Below are 21,546 nucleotides of genomic sequence, written 5' to 3' on the forward strand. Positions count from 1 at the left end.
CTTTCCAGCAGAAGTGCCCATGCCCAATCCTTTCTGACTGAAGATCTAAACTGACACAAACAAACGCTACTCAATTAATACAGCTTGACGTATACTGTGGCAAATCACTAACACACTTCCCTTTTCAATGTTCAATGTTGTTTTCATTGAGACCTCTGGTGTAGAGATGGTTTCAGCTTGAAGACAGCCATCAGTCTGTACTTCCTGATTAGAAAAAATGCTAATTCAGCAGATAACTAAAGGGTACATAGTCTTATACAGGGATATTTCTCCTCTAGCAATGGCCGCCAGAACCAGTGTAAATCTCGTCAACGGAAAATTAATGAATGAAAATGTTGGTTCACAAAGGTTTTTTTATTTTATTATGTCAACTATAATGAAGATGAGATAAAAAAGAGGCATCATGACAATAATCAAACAGTTTTAATTACAACATACAGTAATTTTGATGAAAAATGATGAGAAAATAATACCGCAAGATATTAACAATGCGCTAACACTGTTTTTTATTTATGAATGTTTTTTTTATGATTTTCTGGCTTGAGCTGTGAACACCTGTACAATGAGCTTTACTAAAAGGTTAATAAACAGCTTTGGGATGTGAATTTTTAGACATTTTCATAATCGATTGTTGTGTAAATTAACGATCAATTAATTGATTAATCGTTAACGTTAATATTGCAAAACGCACATGCAGGACTCCTAATAATATGTAGCCTGTTGTTTAAAAATACTTTACATGAATACACTAAAGTAATGTAAGTATTGGTATTTTCCTCTTAAAATATACTTAGTTCAGTGTATTTAAATACATTTAGGCTGTATTTAGTACAAATCTGTGAATTGTTTAATTACTGTTAAAGAATTAGGCTACTGTTAAAAATAACTTGATATATTACTTATGCATATTTAAGTTGACTAAAACTTCACTTTGTGGATCATGGGATATTTCAGACCGTTGGACTTTTTATTATAAAAAAAAATAATAAAAAGAATATTATTTATATCACGATAATGATATATATCACAATATAGTTAAATTTTTTTCTGACAAATCTGTAAAATTGTATTATATATTAAGCCATGTCGCAATGTGTAATTTTGAGTTATCCAGTCAGTGAATTAAATACTTTATAAATGAAAATTACTTCATCTTATATAATTTTCTCTTTATTTACAAGTTGACAAACATAAAGTAAAACATTTTTTGTCACATTTCAGTCTGATGATGTGCCCTAATCTTCTTTTTATTTTTATAATAATAATAATAATAATAATTATTATTATTATTATTTTATAAGTTTCCTCAAAAAACTTAACATCTTTTCAAAGCAATGCAACAAAGAAAATAACATATAAATAAACACTTAATTAGGCTCTTAGTGTTTTTATGAATCTATGTAAAGAAAATATAAAATATCTGAAGGAAAATACGGTATGGATGGTTTGTTTCCTGATATCAAACATCATTTGAACTGAATTTTAGAAAGGGTTTTGATATGTATTTTAAAAACCCACATGACATTGAGAGAAACCAGAATGAGTAGCAGGTGTGATCTGCACTTTCACAGGAGCACAAATGAAGGGAATGGGATGCCTTCAACACTCGCGCGCACTTGCGTGTTTCAAATTAAGCGTCCATGCAACACTCGCACAAAACACAGCTGCACGTGTTTGGATGGGAGGCATGTTAGGAGCGTGGAATGAATCTCATTGAATTTGCTTTGATGGTCGCTCAAGCGAAATTTCGGGCCTTAGAAGCAGATTCAGTGACGTTTTCTTGTGTTCTAGACATGCTTTTCGTCTAATGACATGTGCAGCTGTCAGTGAAAAACCATTTGTTTCATCATTTCTCTCAGTCTCACAAGAAGCCCTGACCATTGATAGACACGCACACATGGATATTTACATATATCGACATACACAGGGTTAGGGAGTAATGAAATACATGTAACGGGATTCCACTTCAGTTACAATTTAAATAATTGGTAATTAGAATACAGTTACATTCAAAAAGTATTTTGATTACTGAAGAGATTACTTTGCATTTTATTGTCATTTGTTTCATTTAATATTTAGTCCTTTCAGATGGAAAACATTTATACATATAAATGATGCGATCCAAAGAGCATTTGAACAGCGGTGAAACACTTTCTTATGATGTGTTACATTCATGCGAGCAGACAGAGAAGTAAGTTTGAAGTAAGTTTGGAGCAGAAGAAATAGAAATAAACCTTGTGTAAATTGTCAGCTTTACGCTAAGATAAAATGCTATTTCTAGCCATTTTACATGCACATGTTTCCAGGCACGATCATATTTTTTTTATCAATAAAATTCACGTTAGATTATAATTTCTTTTTTTCTAGTAAGACCTTTGATATTAGGGCAAAAATCGTATTCTTGATGATCATTTTTGCATTGTTTTCCTGTAAAAATATCTAAAAATCCTTAAAAAAGATCAATTTGATTTATCTTGTTTTAGAAACAACACTGCATAAGATATTTAGGTATTTTGTCTTACTGTACTGGCAGAGTTTTTATAGTCAAAACAAGTGAAAAAATCTACCAGTGCTGAAGAAGTAATCCAAAGTATTTAGAATACATTACTGACCTTGAGTAATCTAACGGAATACGTTACAAATTATATTTTACATCAAGTATTCTGTAATCTGTAGTGGAATACATTTCAAAAGTAACCCTCCCAACCCTGGACATACACAATGAACAAACCTTGCAAATCGTTGTTTTCTGCTCAGTATCAAGTTTTCTAAAGCCAAACCAATTCCACACCACAGAAGACGCACTTTTCCCTTCGTAATCTCCTTTTATCTTCTCATTCAAATGAATTTGAGGAAAGAGCAGTCGCTCTGCCTTCCTCCATTTATCCGACAGAGTGTGTAATGCGTGCGTGTTATGTGCTGTACACATTTCTCATGTGGCAATTTTGCATTACCGCGATAGAGACGATAATCCAAAATATATACCGGTTGGTAGATTTCTACCGGTTTATCATGTCTACCAGTATATCACCCTATCGCTGCTTAAACATAGTACTTAACATTCCTTTTCTAAGGTGACGATGGTGAGATGTCAGCTGAATGTACCTTCATGCTTTTCCGACAATTGCTGACGTAATTATAGGTTGGGATGAAACTAGGAGATCAACAGTACTTTAAGTACTTTAACACACTATCACGGTTTGTGCAGAAACCGTTAATGTTAATTTAAAGAGAAACACTCCAACACTTTTTACATTGAGCCCGCTTCTTCTGGCATCTGTGCGTCCTCTTCTGTGAACCAGATAATGACATGCAGCCTGCAAGCACCCTCTAGCGGAGGGTGACTGTATAGACACCCAAATCAATGTCTGCTAGCTTTGTTTCAGAACACATTTACCCTGAAATTAATTAATCGACAATCGATAAGCTTAATTGATCAAATAATTTTTTTTGGTTGATTCTCAAACATAACACAGAACAAAGCAAAATATACATGCACAGAGTCAACCATTATCCCCCTTAACCCCCATTAATTCCCTGTCCCCCTCCCAATCCCCAACCCCACCCCAATCCTCAACAAACATTCCCGTGGTCCAAGCTTGAGTATACACATATAAACACGAAGAGAGAGAGAGAGAGAAAGGGTTTCTCTCCACATGGCCCTCACCGAGAGCCTTCCTGAAAGGTCATGTATTTGTCCCATTTATAACCATATGCATCTAATCTGCCAAACTGTTTGTATGACATCTTTTCGAATGCCGCCACCTTGCCCAATTCGGTGAACCATTCTTGAAATGAGGGAGTGCCAATTGACTTCCATCCTCTAAGAATTATTTGTCTGCCAATCATTACACTAGTTTGGATCTAGCTTTTTGTATATTTGTCACCTACTTTAATAAACGCCCCATCATACATAGTCTGGGGCAGAATGAAATTTGAGTATCTAAAACCTCTCACAGATAAAATGCTGGACTCTTACCCAGAATTCTTGTATCTTAGTGCAAAACCACAGAGCATGGGCTATGTCTCCATCCTCCAACTGCCATTACTAGCAGGTAGGTGTGTCTTTTAAACCAAGCTTAAAACATCTAGAGGGAGTCCAGTAGAAATGATGAAAAACTTAAACTGAATAAGGCATACCCTTGCATCCCTAGACATAGTTTTAACATTTTTTTACAATTCTTTCCCACTACCCATCCTCCAATACCAAGTTCAGATTTCTTTCCCATAGCCTCTTAAGAGCTGTTAAGGCCCAATCACATACGGGAAACCTTTGTCCATACTGAATGTAAGTGTGAAATAATGGGATGCATTTTTACTTCTCTAGGCAATTTAATAAAAAAGACTTTGCAATGGTAAAATTGGGGCAAGGACCGCTTGTTCAATGTTGTACCAGGGAGGGGCTCTCTCAGGTGGAAGACACCAATGGACCAAGTGTCTAAGATTAAAAGCATAGTAATAAAACTCAATTTTGTGGAGGCCTAAACCTCCATTGTCATGTGGTCTATGTAACTTATTGAAATGTAACCGATGTTGTTTACCATTCAAAATAAAAAACGTAGATATTCTATCATTTTTTTTTTTTTTGGTATTTTTTTTGTCGATTTTTCCCCTTTTTCACCCAATTTGGAATGCTCAATTCCCAGTGCGCTTTTAAGTCCTCGTGGTCGCATGCTTTTTAATGTCCCCACAGGCCGACGAATTCGAATTCTTCCACATCCTACACTCCCCGTGCAGTTTAACAATCAAAACTAAATCAGTTCTCACCAAGTAATGTTGATTGAAAGGATAATTGTAGCAAAATGTAGCGGAGAACACTAGGCTGCTTCCACTCACATAGTGTCACGTGACTCCCCCATCCGATCAAATTATTAACGACATTTAATCAATTTTTGATCAATCATTAACATCCCTAAATCAGCTAGATCTACAACATAAATGTAATATTACAACTTACATCTGCACACAGTGAAGCGAAGGACAAAGGGAACTTCAACTTGAAGTTACGGTCTAGTCAGAATGGTTAACTTGTGTTGTGAATAATGATCTGATTCCTTAAAAACGTGATATTTGTAATGCAATATCCTAAACTGTTTAAATGAAGTAGTAACTTCTAAAAAGTAATGAGTACTTCAGTATATTCATTATATGCTATTATTTCAAGAGCTCAGGTTTTTAAATCAGTTTTCGATTGTTGTTTCATCTTGCATATTAAACATATTAGAGGAGTATTCCTGGTTCAATACAAGTTAAGCTCGTTCAGCAGCATTTGTGACATAATATTACCCAAAAGATATTTTCAATCCATCCAACATTTATTTTTTTTATTTTTTTTTAAAGTGAACATTGTGGCTAAACAAATTAATTTACGAAGAAAGAAAATGGGGCCAGTCAATAAACATTAAAGGTGCAATATGTAACAATTTTCATGTAATATTCGCCTTTTTTTGCCAATGTGTGAACGGCTTAAAACGCAACTTAAAAATTAGCCCCTCCCGGACTTCCTAGGTTGCCTATTAAAGCCTATAGACTAATTTCATGCGAAGGGAGCGGGTCACTTTTACCGGGAGAATCCAAAGGATGTGACTTCCAAAGGATAGCTTCTCTTCCGCTATTCAACAGTGACAACTGTCTGCAACACTAGGTAACGTTATCTTAGAGATGGAATCCAGCTAACGGCCGGCTCCCAGCACAACACCGACTCCTACACAAACTCAGAGTAAGCCAAAAAAAAAAAAAAACATTTATCTACTGATCCCGTCTGGCTAAGCGGGAACGTGATCGTGGTCGAGCGAAAACTAGAGTGAACATCGGCAGGGCATTTGATTCTTGGAGGGACCTTTGTTCGGTTTTGAGGATCAAAACCCACCCTGAATTGCCGTTCTTCTTATTGGACAGGTAAGCTTACATAACTGCAAAGCATGTGAAATATAGTGCCATAAGGATCGATCTGTGTAATTTTAGCTAACTTGATCTTGCCTGCTAACGCTGACGAATTGCAAGCTACCTTGCTTCATAACTTTCAAATAATTTCAACAATATATAATAATTTCTCTTTATACTAAAAGTCATGTATACAGGATAAATTTAAGCAAATACGCTGGTTTCTTATTCGAAGTACGACATATGACATACAAAACATACAATAGTGCAACTTAACTGTAAACTGTCGGTAGTATGTAGCTGTATGTGTGTATCAGTATGCTATGTTAGCTGATGAGTAGTTTTAGTTTAGTCTCAAAGTTTGTAGTAAAACAGTCATAATTGTGTAATTTTAATTATGCTACCTCATTTGTCAGCATGATGCCAGTGAATCACATTCAGTCTCTTTGTACGTTACATCATTGTTTTGGCTGATGCTCGCTCGCTTGCGTCCTCATGGAGTTTGTGCACGAGTACGAGCAACAAGTAGCTTGCTGCAGTTCACGTAACGGTCACAGGTGTCATTAATAACAAGGGTTTCTGAATCTTACATACTGCACCTTTAAAATACACATTGTTTCAAAAGTATAGCCTCAACATTAAAATCATGTTAACATGTATAATATTTAATTCTTTTGAAACTGTGTGTATTTTTAATTAAGACAAATTAAAAAATTAGATACATTTTTTTAATCGAATTATTTACATGACGTGCCTATTAATTAATTGAATTAATCACAATTAATTGCATTCATCATTATCTTCTGAGTTAGGCCCCCAAATAAAGAAAAATCATATAAATAATGTATAATAATTCAAATATTTATAAATATAATATGTGGGGCCTACAATAAATATGTAATACAGATTAACTTTCTGTTTGAAATAAATTGCATATCATTGAACAAGCCTACAGCTGACAGCAAATTTGTTTTGCATTGACACTGGTATTCAGCGTCATAAATGCTGCATTTTTAGGATGCTGTATCAAGTTAAAAGTAGTGGAAACTTTGAAAATCACATCTGAAGATTCCTGTATTCTGTTGTGCTTCCTCTTAAGTGAGCGGTTCTCATTCTGTGGCTGTGCTGCTTGTGAGGATTGTTGAGGCGCGCTGCCACCAATTGATGTGGCTCGTAAAAACAGATGTACTTCAAGCTTGAATTGCTCGTATGGTAGGAAAATCCATACTTTTTATTATGGAATTTCCATTAGCGTCAGTGGACATGATTAAACGCGTTGTTTTTTTTATATACAATTGAAGTCAGAAGTTTACATACACTTAGGTTGAAGTTATTAAAACTCATTTTTTTTAACCACTCCACAGATTTAATATTAGCAAACTATAGTTTTGGCTAGTGGTTTAAGACATCTTCTTTGTGCATGACATGAATAATTTTTCCAGCAATTGTTTACAGACCGATTGTTTCACTTTTAATTGACTATATCACAATTCCATGGTTCCAAGTTAACTGTGCCTTTAAGCAGCTTGGAAAATTCCAGAAAATGATGTCAAGCCTTTAGACAGTTAGCCAATTAGCTTCTGATAGGAGGTGTACTGAATTGGAGGTGTACCTGTGAAAGTGTTTTAAGTCCTATCTTCAAACTCCGTGCCTCTTTGCTTGATATCATGGGAAAATCAAAAGAAATCAGGCAAGACCTCAGAAAAAAAATTGTGGACCTCCACAAGTCTGGTTCATCCTTGGGAGCAACTTCCAAACACTTGAAGGTACCATGTTCATCTGTACAAACAATAGTACGCCAGTATAAACACCATGGGACCACGCAGCCATCATACCGCTCAGGAAGGAGACGCATTCTGTCTCCTAGAGATGAACGTAGTTTGGCGCGAACAACAACAAAGGACTTTGTGAAGATGCTGGTGGAAACAGGTAGACAAGTATTTACAGTTGAAGTCAGAAGTTTACATACGCTTTAGCCAAATACATTTAAACTCAGTTTTTCACAATTCCTGACATGTAATCGTAGAAAACATTCCCTGTCTTAGGTCAGTTACTTTATTTTAAGAATGTGAAGCTTTAACTTTCTGGCTGATGTCTTGAGATTTTGCTTCAATATATCCACATAATTTTCCTTCCTCATGATGCCATCTATTTTGTGAAGTGCACCAGTCCCTCCTGCAGCAAAGCACCCCCACAACATGATTCTGCCACCCCCCCCCCCATGTTTCACGGTTGGGATGGTGTTCTTCGGCTCGCAAGCCTCACCCTTTTTCCTCCAAACATAATGATGGTCATTATGGCCAAACAGTAACATTTATAGGACTTGTTTTTAAAATTGACTAAAATTAATGAATGTAACATGATGAAATATTGATTAAATCTAAAGGGCATTTTCATCATCATCAAAAAAAAAAAAAAAAAAAAAAATTAATATATATATATATATATATATATATATATACACTATATTGCCAAAAGTATTCGCTCACCCATCCAAATAATTGAATTCAGGTGTTCCAATCACTTCCATGGCCACAGGTGTATAAAATGAAGCACCATGGCATGCTGACTGCTTCTACAAATATTTGTGAAAGAATGGGCTGCTCTCAGGAGCTCAGTGAATTCCAGCGTGGTACTGTGATAGGATGACACCTGTGCAACAAGTCCAGTCGTGAAATTTCCTCGCAACTAAATATTCCACAGTCAACTGTCAGTGGTATTATAACAAAGTGGAAGCGATTGGGAATGACAGCAATTCAGCCACGAAGTGGTAGGCCAAGTAAAATGACAGAGTGGGGTCAGCGGATGCTGAGGCGCATAGTGCGCAGAGGTCGCCAACTTTCTGCAGAGTCAATCGCTACAGACCTCCAAAGTTCATGTGGCCTTCAGATTAGCTCAAGAACAGTGCGTAGAGAGCTTCATGGAATGGGTTTCCATGGCCGAGCAGCTGCATCCAAGCCATACATCACCAAGTGCAATGCAAAGCGTCGGATGCAGTGGTGTAAAGCACGCTGACACTGGACTCTAGAGCAGTGGAGACACGTTCTCTGGAGTGACGAATCACGCTTCTCCTTCTGGCAATCTGATGGACGAGTCTGGGTTTGGCGGTTGCTAGGAGAACGGTACTTGTCTGACTGCATTGTGCCAACTGTGAAGTTTGGTGGAGGGGGGATTATGGTGTGGGGTTGTTTTTCAGGAGCTGGGCTTGGCCCCTTAGTTCCAGTGAAAGGAACTCTGAATGCTTCAGCATACCAAGAGATTTTGGACAATTCCATGCTCCCAATTTTGTGGGAACAGTTTGGGGATGGCCCCTTCCTGTTCCAACATGACTGCGCACCAGTGCACAAAGCAAGGTCCATAAAGACATGGATGAGCGAGTTTGGTGTGGAAGAACTTGACTGGCCTGCACAGAGTCCTGACCTCAACCCGACAGAGCACCTTTGGGATGAATTAGAGTGAAGACTGCGAGCCAGGCCTTCTCGTCCAACATCAGTGTCTGACCTCACAAATGCGCTTCTGGAAGAATGGTCAAAAATTCCCATAAACACACTCCTAAACCTTGTGGAAAGTCTTCCCAGAAGAGTTGAAGCTGTTATAGCTGCAAAGGGTGGGCCGATGTCATATTAAACCCTATGGATTAAGAATGGGATGTCACTTAAGTTCATATGCGTGTAAAGGCAGATGAGCGAATACTTTTGGCAATATAGTGTACATTTGTGAATAAATAAAAAAATTACAAATTATTTGGAAAGTATCACTACCTAGAAATCTACCCTATAAAAATTAGCTCGATGTCACAAGTATGTCATTTTGTTGAGTGAACATTTCATTTTGCATTGCAGTTGTGTCCAGTAAAATATTCCTCTTTTGAAGCAATGTACATATGTATAAGACAGCGGGCTTTTTCAACTTTGAGTTGTTGATTTGTCAAACCAAAGCCGACACCACACTAGCTGATTTTTCCAGTGATTTTCAGGTGCGAGCTTCATTTACATAATCAAAGTCCAGTAGATGAGAGACAAAGCACAAATAGCGTCTGCCATTGGAAGGTCGTTAATCACTAGACCGTTTGGACTCTCTGCTGAGTTAAAGGGATAGTTCACCCAAAAATCTAAATTCTCTCATCATTTACTCACTCTCATGCTATCCCAAATGTGTATGACTTTTTGTCTTCTGCAGAACACAAATTAAGATTTTTAGAAGAATATCTCAACTCTGTAGGTCCTCACAATGCAGTGTTGTGTCAAAGTTATCCATACGACTCCAGTGGTTAAATCCATGTCTTCAGAAATGATATAATAGGTGAGGGTGAGAAACAGATAAATATTTAAATCCTTTTTTACTATAAATCTCCACCTCTGACCAGCCCCGACAGTAGGTGGCTGAATGTGAAAGTGTAGATTTACATTAAAAAAGGACTTTAATATTGATCTGTTTCTCACCCACACCTATCATTTCACTTCAGAAGACATTGATTTAACAACTGGAGTCTTTTATGTCCTTTTTGGACCTTCTTAGATCTGGTCACCGTTTGCTTGCGTTGTTAGGACCTGCAGAGCTGAAATATGCTTCTAAATTTCTTCATTTGTGTTCTGCAGAAGAAAGAAAGTTATACACATCTGGGATGGCATGAGGGTGAGTAAATGATTAGAGAATTTATATTTTTGGTTGAACTGTCCCTTTTAATGGCTTCAAAACCAAAAAAGCACATCAGACTTGCTTGAAGAAATTGATATGTTGTGGAGGCGGGCTCTTGTGTTCTCTTCAAGTGACCAATGAGCTTCATTTACTGAAGAACTGACAAGACGTCAAGTGGATCTGAATATCGCATATCGTCACAAACGTTGATTGTAATCCATAGTGATTCTGTCTCCAAGCGTTTTGCCTGCATTTTTCTCCTACACTAAATGACTAATGAAATTTGTCACCCCTCCACCATTCTTAATCGGCAAGTGTGTCATACCTCTGACTGAAGAGAGCGAGATCTCAGCAAAACTGCATGTGTGACACCCTCTGCCAAAATCAAGCTAATTATAATGGGGATTGGAGAAATTTTACAAATTGTATGACAATACTGTGATAGGTTCTGTAACTCTCTTCTTGAAGGAGGAAGTGGGTGCCAGGTAAACAATCCACGCATTCTTTTATTTTACACACAAAGATCTGCTTTTCAGCATAATATTGCGCACACACACACACACAGTCAGCTTTTTGCATCTCTCTCCCTCCTCCGGCGGTCTGGATTGCCTCTTTTATCCCTCTCCAGCTCTCACTGCAACACAGAACAGCTGTTAGAGATAATTTCCCACAGGTGTCAATCCTTACCATTCTTCCTCTCCCGGCCTTGCTCTCCACATATTTCACTCAGCCACGCCCACATCACCACAAATATGATACAAATTAACCTTCAAATCTTTTCCTCTATCCATCTTGTTATTGACTGTCAAACATTCAAAAAACTTTAAAACACAGAATCAGTTGTTATTTCATATTTTTTTCAATTGCTCACCCCAGCTTTCAAGCCATATCTAGATTAGTTGAAGGTATTTTATCTGTCTGAAGTATACTTTGTCTTAAATTCTTCTTTCCCTTTTTATTTCACAGATCAAATGTTATGTACGTTGCTAGCAATCATTTCGTTTGGCGTCTGGTGCCAGTCTCCATAGCCAACCAGATACGGCAGCTGCTACAGGACAAACAGTTTGAACTGGCTCTTCAATTGGCGGTGAGAAACACTGACTTACAGATACAGTAAATAGAAAATACAGAAGACTCAGTGCAATTGAATATTCTCCATAGAATACATGGAGTGGATGTAGTGAAAAACATTTCAATCTCTTTCTTTCTGCATGTCCTCAGAAAATGAAGGATGATTCAGATGCAGATAAGAGGCAGCAGATCAATCACATCCAGAACCTGTTTGCTTTCAACCTCTTCTGTCAGAAACGCTTTGACGACTCCATGCAGGTGTTTGCAAAGTTAGGCACAGGTGAGCTTAACTGACACTACCTGCAGTCTTGAGGCACCAGAAAGGAGAATAGATTTCTCAATGATGTTTCTAGATAAATTTTTCACTAGTCATTCTTACAATTCTGACAAAATCTATGTTAAAAAGCTATGTAATGTTTAGTGGTTGACCGATACAGGTTTTTTAATGCCTGATGCCGAGAGTAAGGTGGCCGATAGGCTGATATAATGCTGATATATCACAATAGTAAATAACGTGCATAAATTTGCTTTTAAAAAAGAATAAATCCTTATTTAGCACTATATTTATTTAAATTTCATACAAAACTTTAACTTTGTAAAATATAAGATTATGTTTTAAATGGTAGATAGGTAGATTCTTCGGATTTCTGTTTAGTCATCTGATTTTAGTAAATTATTTGCACATAAAGAAATTGTTAATGTTTTAGGAAGGGAATAACAACAGTATACACAGTAGTCCAGCAACCATCAATTGCATGTGTGCATTAGCAATCGCATTTTCTCACAAAAGACAGAATCAAACCAATTGTACATACAGTACAGTGCACAGTGAATATGACATGCACGTGAAGCGTTTTTACTTTGAAGTTGCTCTCACGTGCTCGTGTGGATCCAGCAAGCAGCAAACAGTTTACACGGCCCGGATCGCCTGCTTGGATTGTCACGGACTGACCGTAATGCAACATTCATAAATCAAAGGAACTGAGTTTTCATTCTGGCTGATAGACGCTTCAGAGGAAGATATTATATGAGTGCTCGACAGAAAAAAAACGCTGGATTTTCGTGAGGTTCGTGAATTACATCTGTTTAAACGAGATATCCGTATATTTGCAGATGGTATATGATATTAGTTTTATTGATATTTGCCTATTTATCATTAGACAAGACAGTTAAAAGTTACAGTGAACTTTTGAGAGGAGAGAGAAAGAGAAAGAATCAGGCGAGCACTTTAACATTATGATCTCCAGTGTGTCTGTCACTGCTCTGATATGTGGACCGTTTAAATGAGACTGTTGCACACCAGTCTGTTATCATAGTAACACAATGGCACGTAACTACAAAACGTACTGTGATTGGTCGTTTACATATCTCAGATGACTCCTTCACGTACAAGCAGGTGATTCTCGCTGCCGTCACAGCCTTAAGAAACAAATCAGCCAAACGGGAAAATGTATCGGCCAATAATGAAAAAATTACGAATAGCGTTGGATTTATCGCCTCACCGATATATCGGTCAACCACTAGTCATGTTACTTTGGTGACAATAAGCAGAATTTAATGTCAAGTACGTCAACAACAATGTTCAAAACATCACAGAAATCCAAATGTGTAAGTTTGCAAGGCATAAAAACACATTTACAAAATCAACGATTGTAAGATTTAGTGCCAACTTAGTACTTGATTCAATAAGCAGCCTTCAAAGAGAAGTGTTGAAAACCCATGAATATCAGTGTTATTTTGTTGTGTCTCACGTAAATCAGTGGTAATAAATTGCATTTATATTGAAATGTATTATTTAAAAAATCTGTAATTATAATAAAAATAGGATACTAAAATATGTAAAAAATAATATTCAGTTTTATATGAACATTAATAAATAAGGGGCAATAAAGAAATACTAATACAACAGACTTGAAAAATCCCATATATATTTTGTATTTGTTGAAACTTGGCATGCCAGTGACACCGGGCGATGCACAGCGGAAAGTGCACTGTTTAGTTTGGTTCAATCAGTTTATGCCAACCTTTACTCCTGGCTCGCCTCTGTAAAGATTTAGTTTATACGTAAGGTTACGTTTCACCTTAGTTTAATGGGGCAAAGCTCAAATATTTAGTAGTGCCTAAATTGAGCTTGCTCTGCCCATTTACTCGTTAACAAGTCTCTGTTATAACCTATGCATGGCTGGTGAACTTAGGTAAACTTGTGCTCTCTGACTCCTAGAAAATGTTTGCAATAGTGTGCAGTATACATTGTGAAAGGTGAAAGGCGTGCCGTCTGAGGCTGAGACCAGGGGCAGACTGGGAAGAGAAATCGGCCCTGGATTTTACATAGAAACCGGCCTAAAAGTTGTTGGGGGGGCGTTGTGGCCCTCTTCAGCCAGTCGCGGCCCATTAGGCATAACTTGGCAGCCCATTTCTGCTTTTCGCCGCCCGTTTGGCCCCGTTTCGCGGCCGGCCCACCAGGAAAATTCCCAGTTCTCCCTATGGCCAGTCTGCCCCTGGCTGGTATGGGGTTGGCAATTATTACAGTTATGGCATAATGTAGTTCACTAGAGGGCACCATTGGACCAGGATAATAAGATGCACACATAGTATAATGGGTTAAACCCGGTTTGTTGTTGTCTTTTATAGATCCCACTCATGTTATTGGACTGTATCCAGACCTGCTTCCCTCTGACTACCGTAAACAACTGCACTATCCCAACCCCCTACCCACACTGTCAGGAGCCGAACTGGAGAAAGCCCACCTGGCCCTCATAGACTACCTGACACAGGTACACACCCTCAGAACCACATATTTCATGTTCAGTCTGTTTTTGTATTTACTCATTTGCTGTTGTTAAAGTTTTCTCTTTGTGTTTTGTGTAGAAACGCAGTCATTTAGTGAAGCAGTTGAATGACTCAGACCCTTCCAACACGTCCCCTCTCATGGAGGGAACCCCAACCATAAAGAGCCGCAAGAAGCTCCTTCAGATCATCGACACCTCACTGCTCAAATGCTACCTCCATGTAAGGCCTTTGGCTTGTCTGACCTACAGGCATTCACAAAAGCGCTGTTCCTAATCCTAGCTGGCTCTTGCTGCTTCCTGTCTACAAAGACAGCTACCTTCTAAGGCAGCCGAAATGACTGAATTGAGAAGTAATCATGAGAGCAGACGTTGATAAGGCTGTCTATACAGTCACCCGCCGCTAAAGGGCACTTGCGCTCTGCATGTCATTATCCTGTTCACAGAAGAAGAGCCAATGCACAGATCAGAGAGATGAAGTGGGGTTAATGTAAACAATGTTGGAGTGTTTCTTTATAAATGAACATTAATCTTTTCTGAACACACCATGATAGTGTACACCATGAAAACAAGCACTGTTGATCTCCTTGTTTCGAACTAAACATTGCCTTAATGTATTTAAATACACTGAACTAAGAATATTTTAAATTAATGAATGTATTAATTTAAATTATATTTAAACCGTATGCTACATGCACATATTATTTGGAGTCCTCAACGTGCATTTTGTGATATTAACATTAAGGATTAATCGATTAATTGATCGTTAATTTCCAAGATGATCGATAATGAAAATATCTGAAAATTGACATCCTATTACTTTACAGTACTGCAAAAAATGAACATTTCTGTGACATTTTCTGCTAGCGCTGCACCGATTATAGGCCAAGACCTGTGATTGGCCGATGTTTCTTTCTACAGACAATTTACATTTTGTAAACATTTGTTGGAACATTTTGAAAACTTGAATAAGAACACTTTCGTTATTATTGTGAATTATCTTTGTGACATTGTAACACCAACAACCCCAGTTGGTGTGTAATGTGAAGTGGGATTTTGGACCTGTGAGATTTCAAAGTGGGCGAGGCTACCAGAAACCCCCCCCCCCCCCCCCCCAAAAAAATGTTTTTTAGGACAAAAAAAAAATTACATGGACGAGCTTTTATTGCTTCTTGCATCTAGTAAGGACACAGTGAAACAAGGTATCTTGTTAGGCAGCATGTCTATAAGTGGACAGCTCACTAGGTTTTGGAACAAAGCTAGTTTATCTGAACCCACTAATCAGAGTAAAGTTTGAGTGTGGCTTTTGTTCTTTTATCTGTAGACCAATGTAGCCTTAGTGTCGCCTCTTTTACGTCTGGAGAACAACCACTGTCACATAGAGGAGAGCGAGTATGTGCTGAAGAAAGCCCACAAATACAGCGAACTCATCATCCTCTACGAGAAGAAAGGCCTTCATCAGAAAGGTGAGTGCAATCTTCTCGACTTAACGTCTGCTTACTGAAATCACACAGTACTGTGCGAAAGTCTTAGACACATAAGATGTTTCACAAAGCATTTGTCTTAAGATGGTTATTTATATCTTCAGCTTTAGTGTGTCAATAGGAAATATAAATGTTAGACTCCCAAACATTACTTTTGCAAATAGAAAAGATTAGAATAGAAGAATAGGGAGCCCTGCAACAGATGTCATGGCCCCCACAGAGCCCCCCACTGAACATCGTGTCAGTCAGAACTGTGGCGAATTCTCCAAGAAGCTTGGAACATCCTATCTGCCAACAACCAAGAAAAACTGTGTCCAGGTGTACCTAGGAGAATTGGTGCTGTTTTAAAGGCAAAAGTGGTCACACCGAATATTGATTTAGCTTTTTTTTATGTTTACTGGACTTTGTATGACATTAAGTGATAAATGAAAACTATTTATGTCATTATTTTTGAAGACATCTTCACTATGCAGCATTTTTCCCAAGTGCCTAAAACTTTTGCACAGTACTGTACATCTGGATTCTCATATGAATGTTTATGTGGACCCAAGGAATCTCCATTATTAATGAGTAGGAATGTATCGATTATTGATCGGCACGTTATTTTCTCGATACGTTTTTGAGGTATCGATATATTAACATTAACTCATTGAAGAGCAGGATAAACATTATTACCAATATTTACTCCAAGACAAAGGTCTTAAGACAAAGACCAGGGAACCACCACTTCTGTTAATCAGTCTCTTGGCAGGGACTTTGCCCAATGGCGATAATTGGTGTGTCACAGTTTTTTTACATGCTGTTCCAGTCTTCTCTGCTAATTTTTAACAGTAAAAACTTTTATGTCATCATCTTTTTAAGTCAAATAGACTAACCAATGTGTGATTGTGCAGCTCTGCAGGTTCTGCTGGATCAGTCCACTAAAGCCAACTCTCCCCTGAAGGGTCATGAGAGGACAGTCCAGTATCTTCAGAGGCTGGGTGAGAATACAACACTCACATACACACTTCAGCCCATATCCTGTTGATCTCTGATAGAGAAACTAATAATTAGACTATATACAGATTTGAGCCCTTTTATTTAGATTCTGTATAGTGGAATTGTGCCCTTTACAGTAGGAATGGGAATTGTCAGACATTTTCAGATTCCGGTTCTTTAACGATTCGTTTCACAATTCTTTTAGTACTTTTGAGGAAGAAATATTTGGAAATAAGAAATGCAGTTCTTTTTGTATTTTAAGGGATAGTACAACAGAAAATGATAATTCTCTTATCATTTACTCACCATTTTGCCGCCTCAAACTTATATGACTTTAGGGAATCGGACTACACTGGTGTACACTGGTCCCGTACAAAAACTTTAATCCCTTAAACAGCTGCATTCGCATTTGTGACATTTTAGAACGCCACTTTCTGCGAAACCCTGGAATACGTTTTTTTAAGTGCATGTAAACATGGTCAAATTTAGTGCTGTCAACAGGGCTGAGAAACTAAATTCAAATTTTTCACTGAAATATTTCCAATATTGGAATTGTATTCGAATTTTCAAGACATTATTTCAGGCAGTGGTAAAATCTATAAGACATCTGATTTTTAAATCGACATAGTACCCTACATCCACAAGAGGGTGCAACATATCAATATAAACCAATCAGCACCTTTTTATAGCGATTGTTTATTGCAAATAACATACACCGATCAGCCACAACATTAAATATGCCTAATATTGTGTAGGTCCCCCTCGTGCCGCTAAAACAGCGGCAACCTGCATCTCAGAATAGCATTCTGAGATTATATTCTTCTCACCACAATTGTACAGAGCGGTTATCTGAGTTACTGTAGACTTTATCAGTTCAAACCAGTCTGGTCATTCTCTGTTGACCTCTCTCATCAACAAGGCATTTCCATCCACAGAACTGCCGCTCACTGGATGTTTTTGGCAACATTCTGAGTAAATTCTAGAGACTGTTGTGTGAAAATCCCAGGAGATCAGCAGTTACAGAAATACTCAAACCAGCCCGTCTGGCACCAACAGTCATCCGTGCGATTATCTAATCAGCCAATCGTGTGGTAGCAGTGCATAAAATCATACAGATATGGGTCAGGAGCTTCGAACTTCAGTTAATGTTCACATCAACCATCAGAATGGGGAAAAAATGTGATCTCAGTGATTTGGACCGTGGCATGATTGTTTGAATTTACTTAGAATGGTGCCAAAAACAAAAAACATCCAGTGAGTGGCAGTTCTGCGGACTGAAATGCCTTGTTGATGAGAGAGGTCAACAGAGAATGGCCAGACTGGTTTGAACTGATAAAGTCTACGATAACTCAGATAACCGCTCTCTACAATTGTGGTGAGAAGAATAGCATCTCAGAATGCTATTCTGAGATGAGGGTTGCCGCTGTTTTGGCGGCACGAGGGGGACCTACACAATATTAGGCAGGTGGTTTTAATGTTGTGGCTGATCGTTGTAAATATAAATCATAAAATCACATACTATACAAGTGATCAGCCGTTTGATGACTGCTCATTGCCTTGTGGAATGAGGTAAACACTACAGTGACAATTTGTCATCTCTACAATAGTCATGCAAGTCTTTCAATCCAAAATACTTACATACCCATGACAGGAGAGTACTGTATGTGCTGTCCGTGTTTTTTCTTGGCTACATCTTTCACGGTTGTATTGAAAAATTATGTTACAGTTTACTGTGATAAATGTTAGTAAGGGTGTTGATGTGAATAGTCTTGTAATTGATGTTGATGCAGATGGACAGGCATTTTCCCTTGTCAGCGCTGTTCAGAATAGCCATTTGACATGGTTGAATTGCTCCAAAGTGCTTAAAAAGCAAAAATACCATATTGAGGAAAGCCTGATTTAATCACGCATGTGAGCTCCTCCATGCTATCCTGTCACCGGAGCTCACAGCCCTGTTGGCACACGCGCACACGGATAGAGCAGAGCGCAACTTCAGTCACTCTGCACACATCCGTGTCCCACATGAGAAGCATATTTAGCGCTTATAAAGCAAGATGAATATCATAAGGTTCCTGCATCGCATGACTGATATGCATACAGACATGGCTGGCATTAGAGCGTTAAAATAAAGGCACATATTTAAAAAAATAAAATAAAAAGCATCAATCTTTACGTTGTGTATCGATGACATCGCATCGTTGGTTAATTGATTGATGCATCGATCCAGATCGATGGATCGTTACACCCCTACTTGCAACCATAATTTGCACACGATGCTTTTGGGAAACGCACAACTACAATGTATTTTTCATGCTGAAGATTAAAAGAACCGGCCATTAGGAGTCATTCATTCAGAAATCGGACTACATCGAATTTTATTATGGTGTTCTGTCCATGGTGTTCCAGGCGGAAGAATGCTCGTTTGAAAGCTGTTAACGGAAATTCATGAAAATCATTTGGTTCCGGTATATTTTTTACAAATTTAACTTGTCCCAAAAGTACATTACAGTGTGGTGGTTATTGAGTTTTGGATGGCCACTTTTTCCTGATTGCCAGCTTTTTCCAGACCTGTAGAAAACCACACTTATGAAATAAAACATTCGTTAAATCAATGAAAATATTACCATGATATACTGTAATATTGCATAATTGACTAGTAACTCATTTGTCTAAAATAATTTACAGGTAAAATTCCGTTAGTGGGTGTTTACACTTCGTCACTTCATGCGTTTTGACTGATCGGATTGCTATCCAATTGAATAATCACATTCCATTTACACATAGCTGCATCAATAGACACTTTTATTCAGTTCACCTGTGACATGCATCTCTCTCTCTGTACAGGGGTGGAGAACCTGGGCATCATATTTGAGTTTTCACCCTGGGTTCTGAAGATTTGCCCAGAGGATGGACTGAAGGTGAGAAAAGAGACATGATCTAACCATGTTTTCATACATTTTTTGGTCATTCTGAGGTCCTTGAGTATAATTCTGCTGGTGTCAGATCTTCACAGAGGACCTGACGGAGGTGGAGACTCTACCCAGAGATAAAGTGCTGAACTTCCTGAAGGAGGGCTTCAAAGAGCTGGCCATCCCTTACCTGGAGCACATTATTTACATGTGGGACGAGACACGGCCTGATTTCCACAACGTTCTGATCCAGCTGTACCTGGAGAAGGTGCAAGGCCCCATGAAGGAGTACCTCAACTCACTGCCTGAAGGTCAGACACTCACCGTAAATTGACTGCTGAGTATCAGTAGAACTCAGGATATTTGTTTTATTTCTCCACTTACTCAAGTAATAAAATTTATCCTTGAATACTCTACAGTAATGGTGCAACAGAAGTGCAGAAATTAGTGGTTTAAAAGTGAAGAAACATAGTTGTTTTACTGATATTGCACTAGCATATCGCACCTGAATAGAAGTGTCTGGAATTCACGAATTGGACACTGCAAGTTAATCTATTCTCTGGCCACTGCTGTTTATTTTGTAATTTTTTCCCGAAAGATGTTTATGATTTTTTCAGAATGATGTTGGGCACATGCAGTTTTTGTTATCGTCAGAATGCTTCATGTCTAGTCATTAGAAAACATGCTTTGTTCTACTCATCATAACATCAGCAATTGTAAATTGATAAAATGACATTTTAGCATTACAAACAGCTAGTACAATGTGCCAAAGTAGGCTTGCTGTACATAATAAGCTCTAATGATTTACATGAAATGCTGGAATATTTAATTGTGTAGATAATTGTGCCTTTACCTCTGAAATACTTTTAATGTAGGGATGCACCGATATGGATTTTCGGGGCCGATACCGATAACCGACAATTCACAGCTTATTGTAGCTGATACCCATAACCGATATTTTAAAAAAGGCTTTCATTTTGAATCCTTAAGCCTGGAACTGCTAGATAATTCATTAAAAGCTTCTCATTTAAAAAATGTCTTATAAAAGCTTGGAATTTGGACTTGCTGCTATTTAGGGTTTGGCGGATGTAAGATGAACTAGAGATGTGCCTATATTACAGGTGTATGTTAATTTGAATGACAGATAAATTACAATAAACTTGCATAACTTGTATGGTGCCCATTTATATGAGTGTTTACGGTAATCCTGATGACTCGCTAACAGAGAGAGAATAATGAACTTCTAACAGCTGTAACAATGCATTAAACCAAAATGAGGCGATAAACTGCATGTAACTAACATGAAACAACAAAACACACAATATGAACCCTAATCTGTGTATTCATGGTGTAATATTTATGCCAGACCGCGAATGCAGCGGTAGTTTGTGTGTTATGTATGTGTGGCATTGTGCTTATGTGCATCTCATTGACAGATACTTGTTACAGCGCTCGTCTGTGATAGTTCCACTGTATAACTTATGAAATGTGAACACAACGATCATAATGGGAATAGATAACGTGATACAGATCGAGTAGTCAAGAGTCGTACTTAGAGAAGTCTCAACTCGTAAAATACAACAACCACATTCTTTTCACTCACAAACTAGTGTTTTTAGCCCTCTCAAGTCACTCTGTGAGAATTATTACAAGATAAGTTGACTGTTTTAGGCTGTGTTTGGACTTGTTTTAATCACAGTGCTGTGCTGTAAGTAGCGATGTGTTATTTCTCACATTTATTTTACATTTCATGAATTAATTCGTGAAAAAGATTGCCTCCAAGTAACATACATACAT

At 37.8% G+C, this 21,546-nt stretch overlaps 1 protein-coding gene across 1 annotated transcript in view; it reads left to right on the top strand.

The window, feature by feature from the left end:
* LOC127410936 (vam6/Vps39-like protein) overlaps window positions 1–21,546 on the top strand; it is a 68,312-nt gene that overhangs the window by 27,494 nt on the left and 19,272 nt on the right. The window contains exons 10-17 of the mRNA XM_051646210.1: window positions 11,488–11,608; window positions 11,743–11,872; window positions 14,224–14,366; window positions 14,461–14,601; window positions 15,703–15,844; window positions 16,756–16,842; window positions 19,685–19,758; window positions 19,844–20,060. Coding sequence (XP_051502170.1) covers window positions 11,488–11,608; window positions 11,743–11,872; window positions 14,224–14,366; window positions 14,461–14,601; window positions 15,703–15,844; window positions 16,756–16,842; window positions 19,685–19,758; window positions 19,844–20,060 — 1,055 coding nt within the window. The remainder of the gene's footprint in view (window positions 1–11,487; window positions 11,609–11,742; window positions 11,873–14,223; window positions 14,367–14,460; window positions 14,602–15,702; window positions 15,845–16,755; window positions 16,843–19,684; window positions 19,759–19,843; window positions 20,061–21,546) is intronic.

The sequence above is a fragment of the Myxocyprinus asiaticus genome, chromosome 20, assembly GCF_019703515.2.
Source record: "Myxocyprinus asiaticus isolate MX2 ecotype Aquarium Trade chromosome 20, UBuf_Myxa_2, whole genome shotgun sequence".
Taxonomy (NCBI): Eukaryota; Metazoa; Chordata; class Actinopteri; order Cypriniformes; family Catostomidae; genus Myxocyprinus; species Myxocyprinus asiaticus.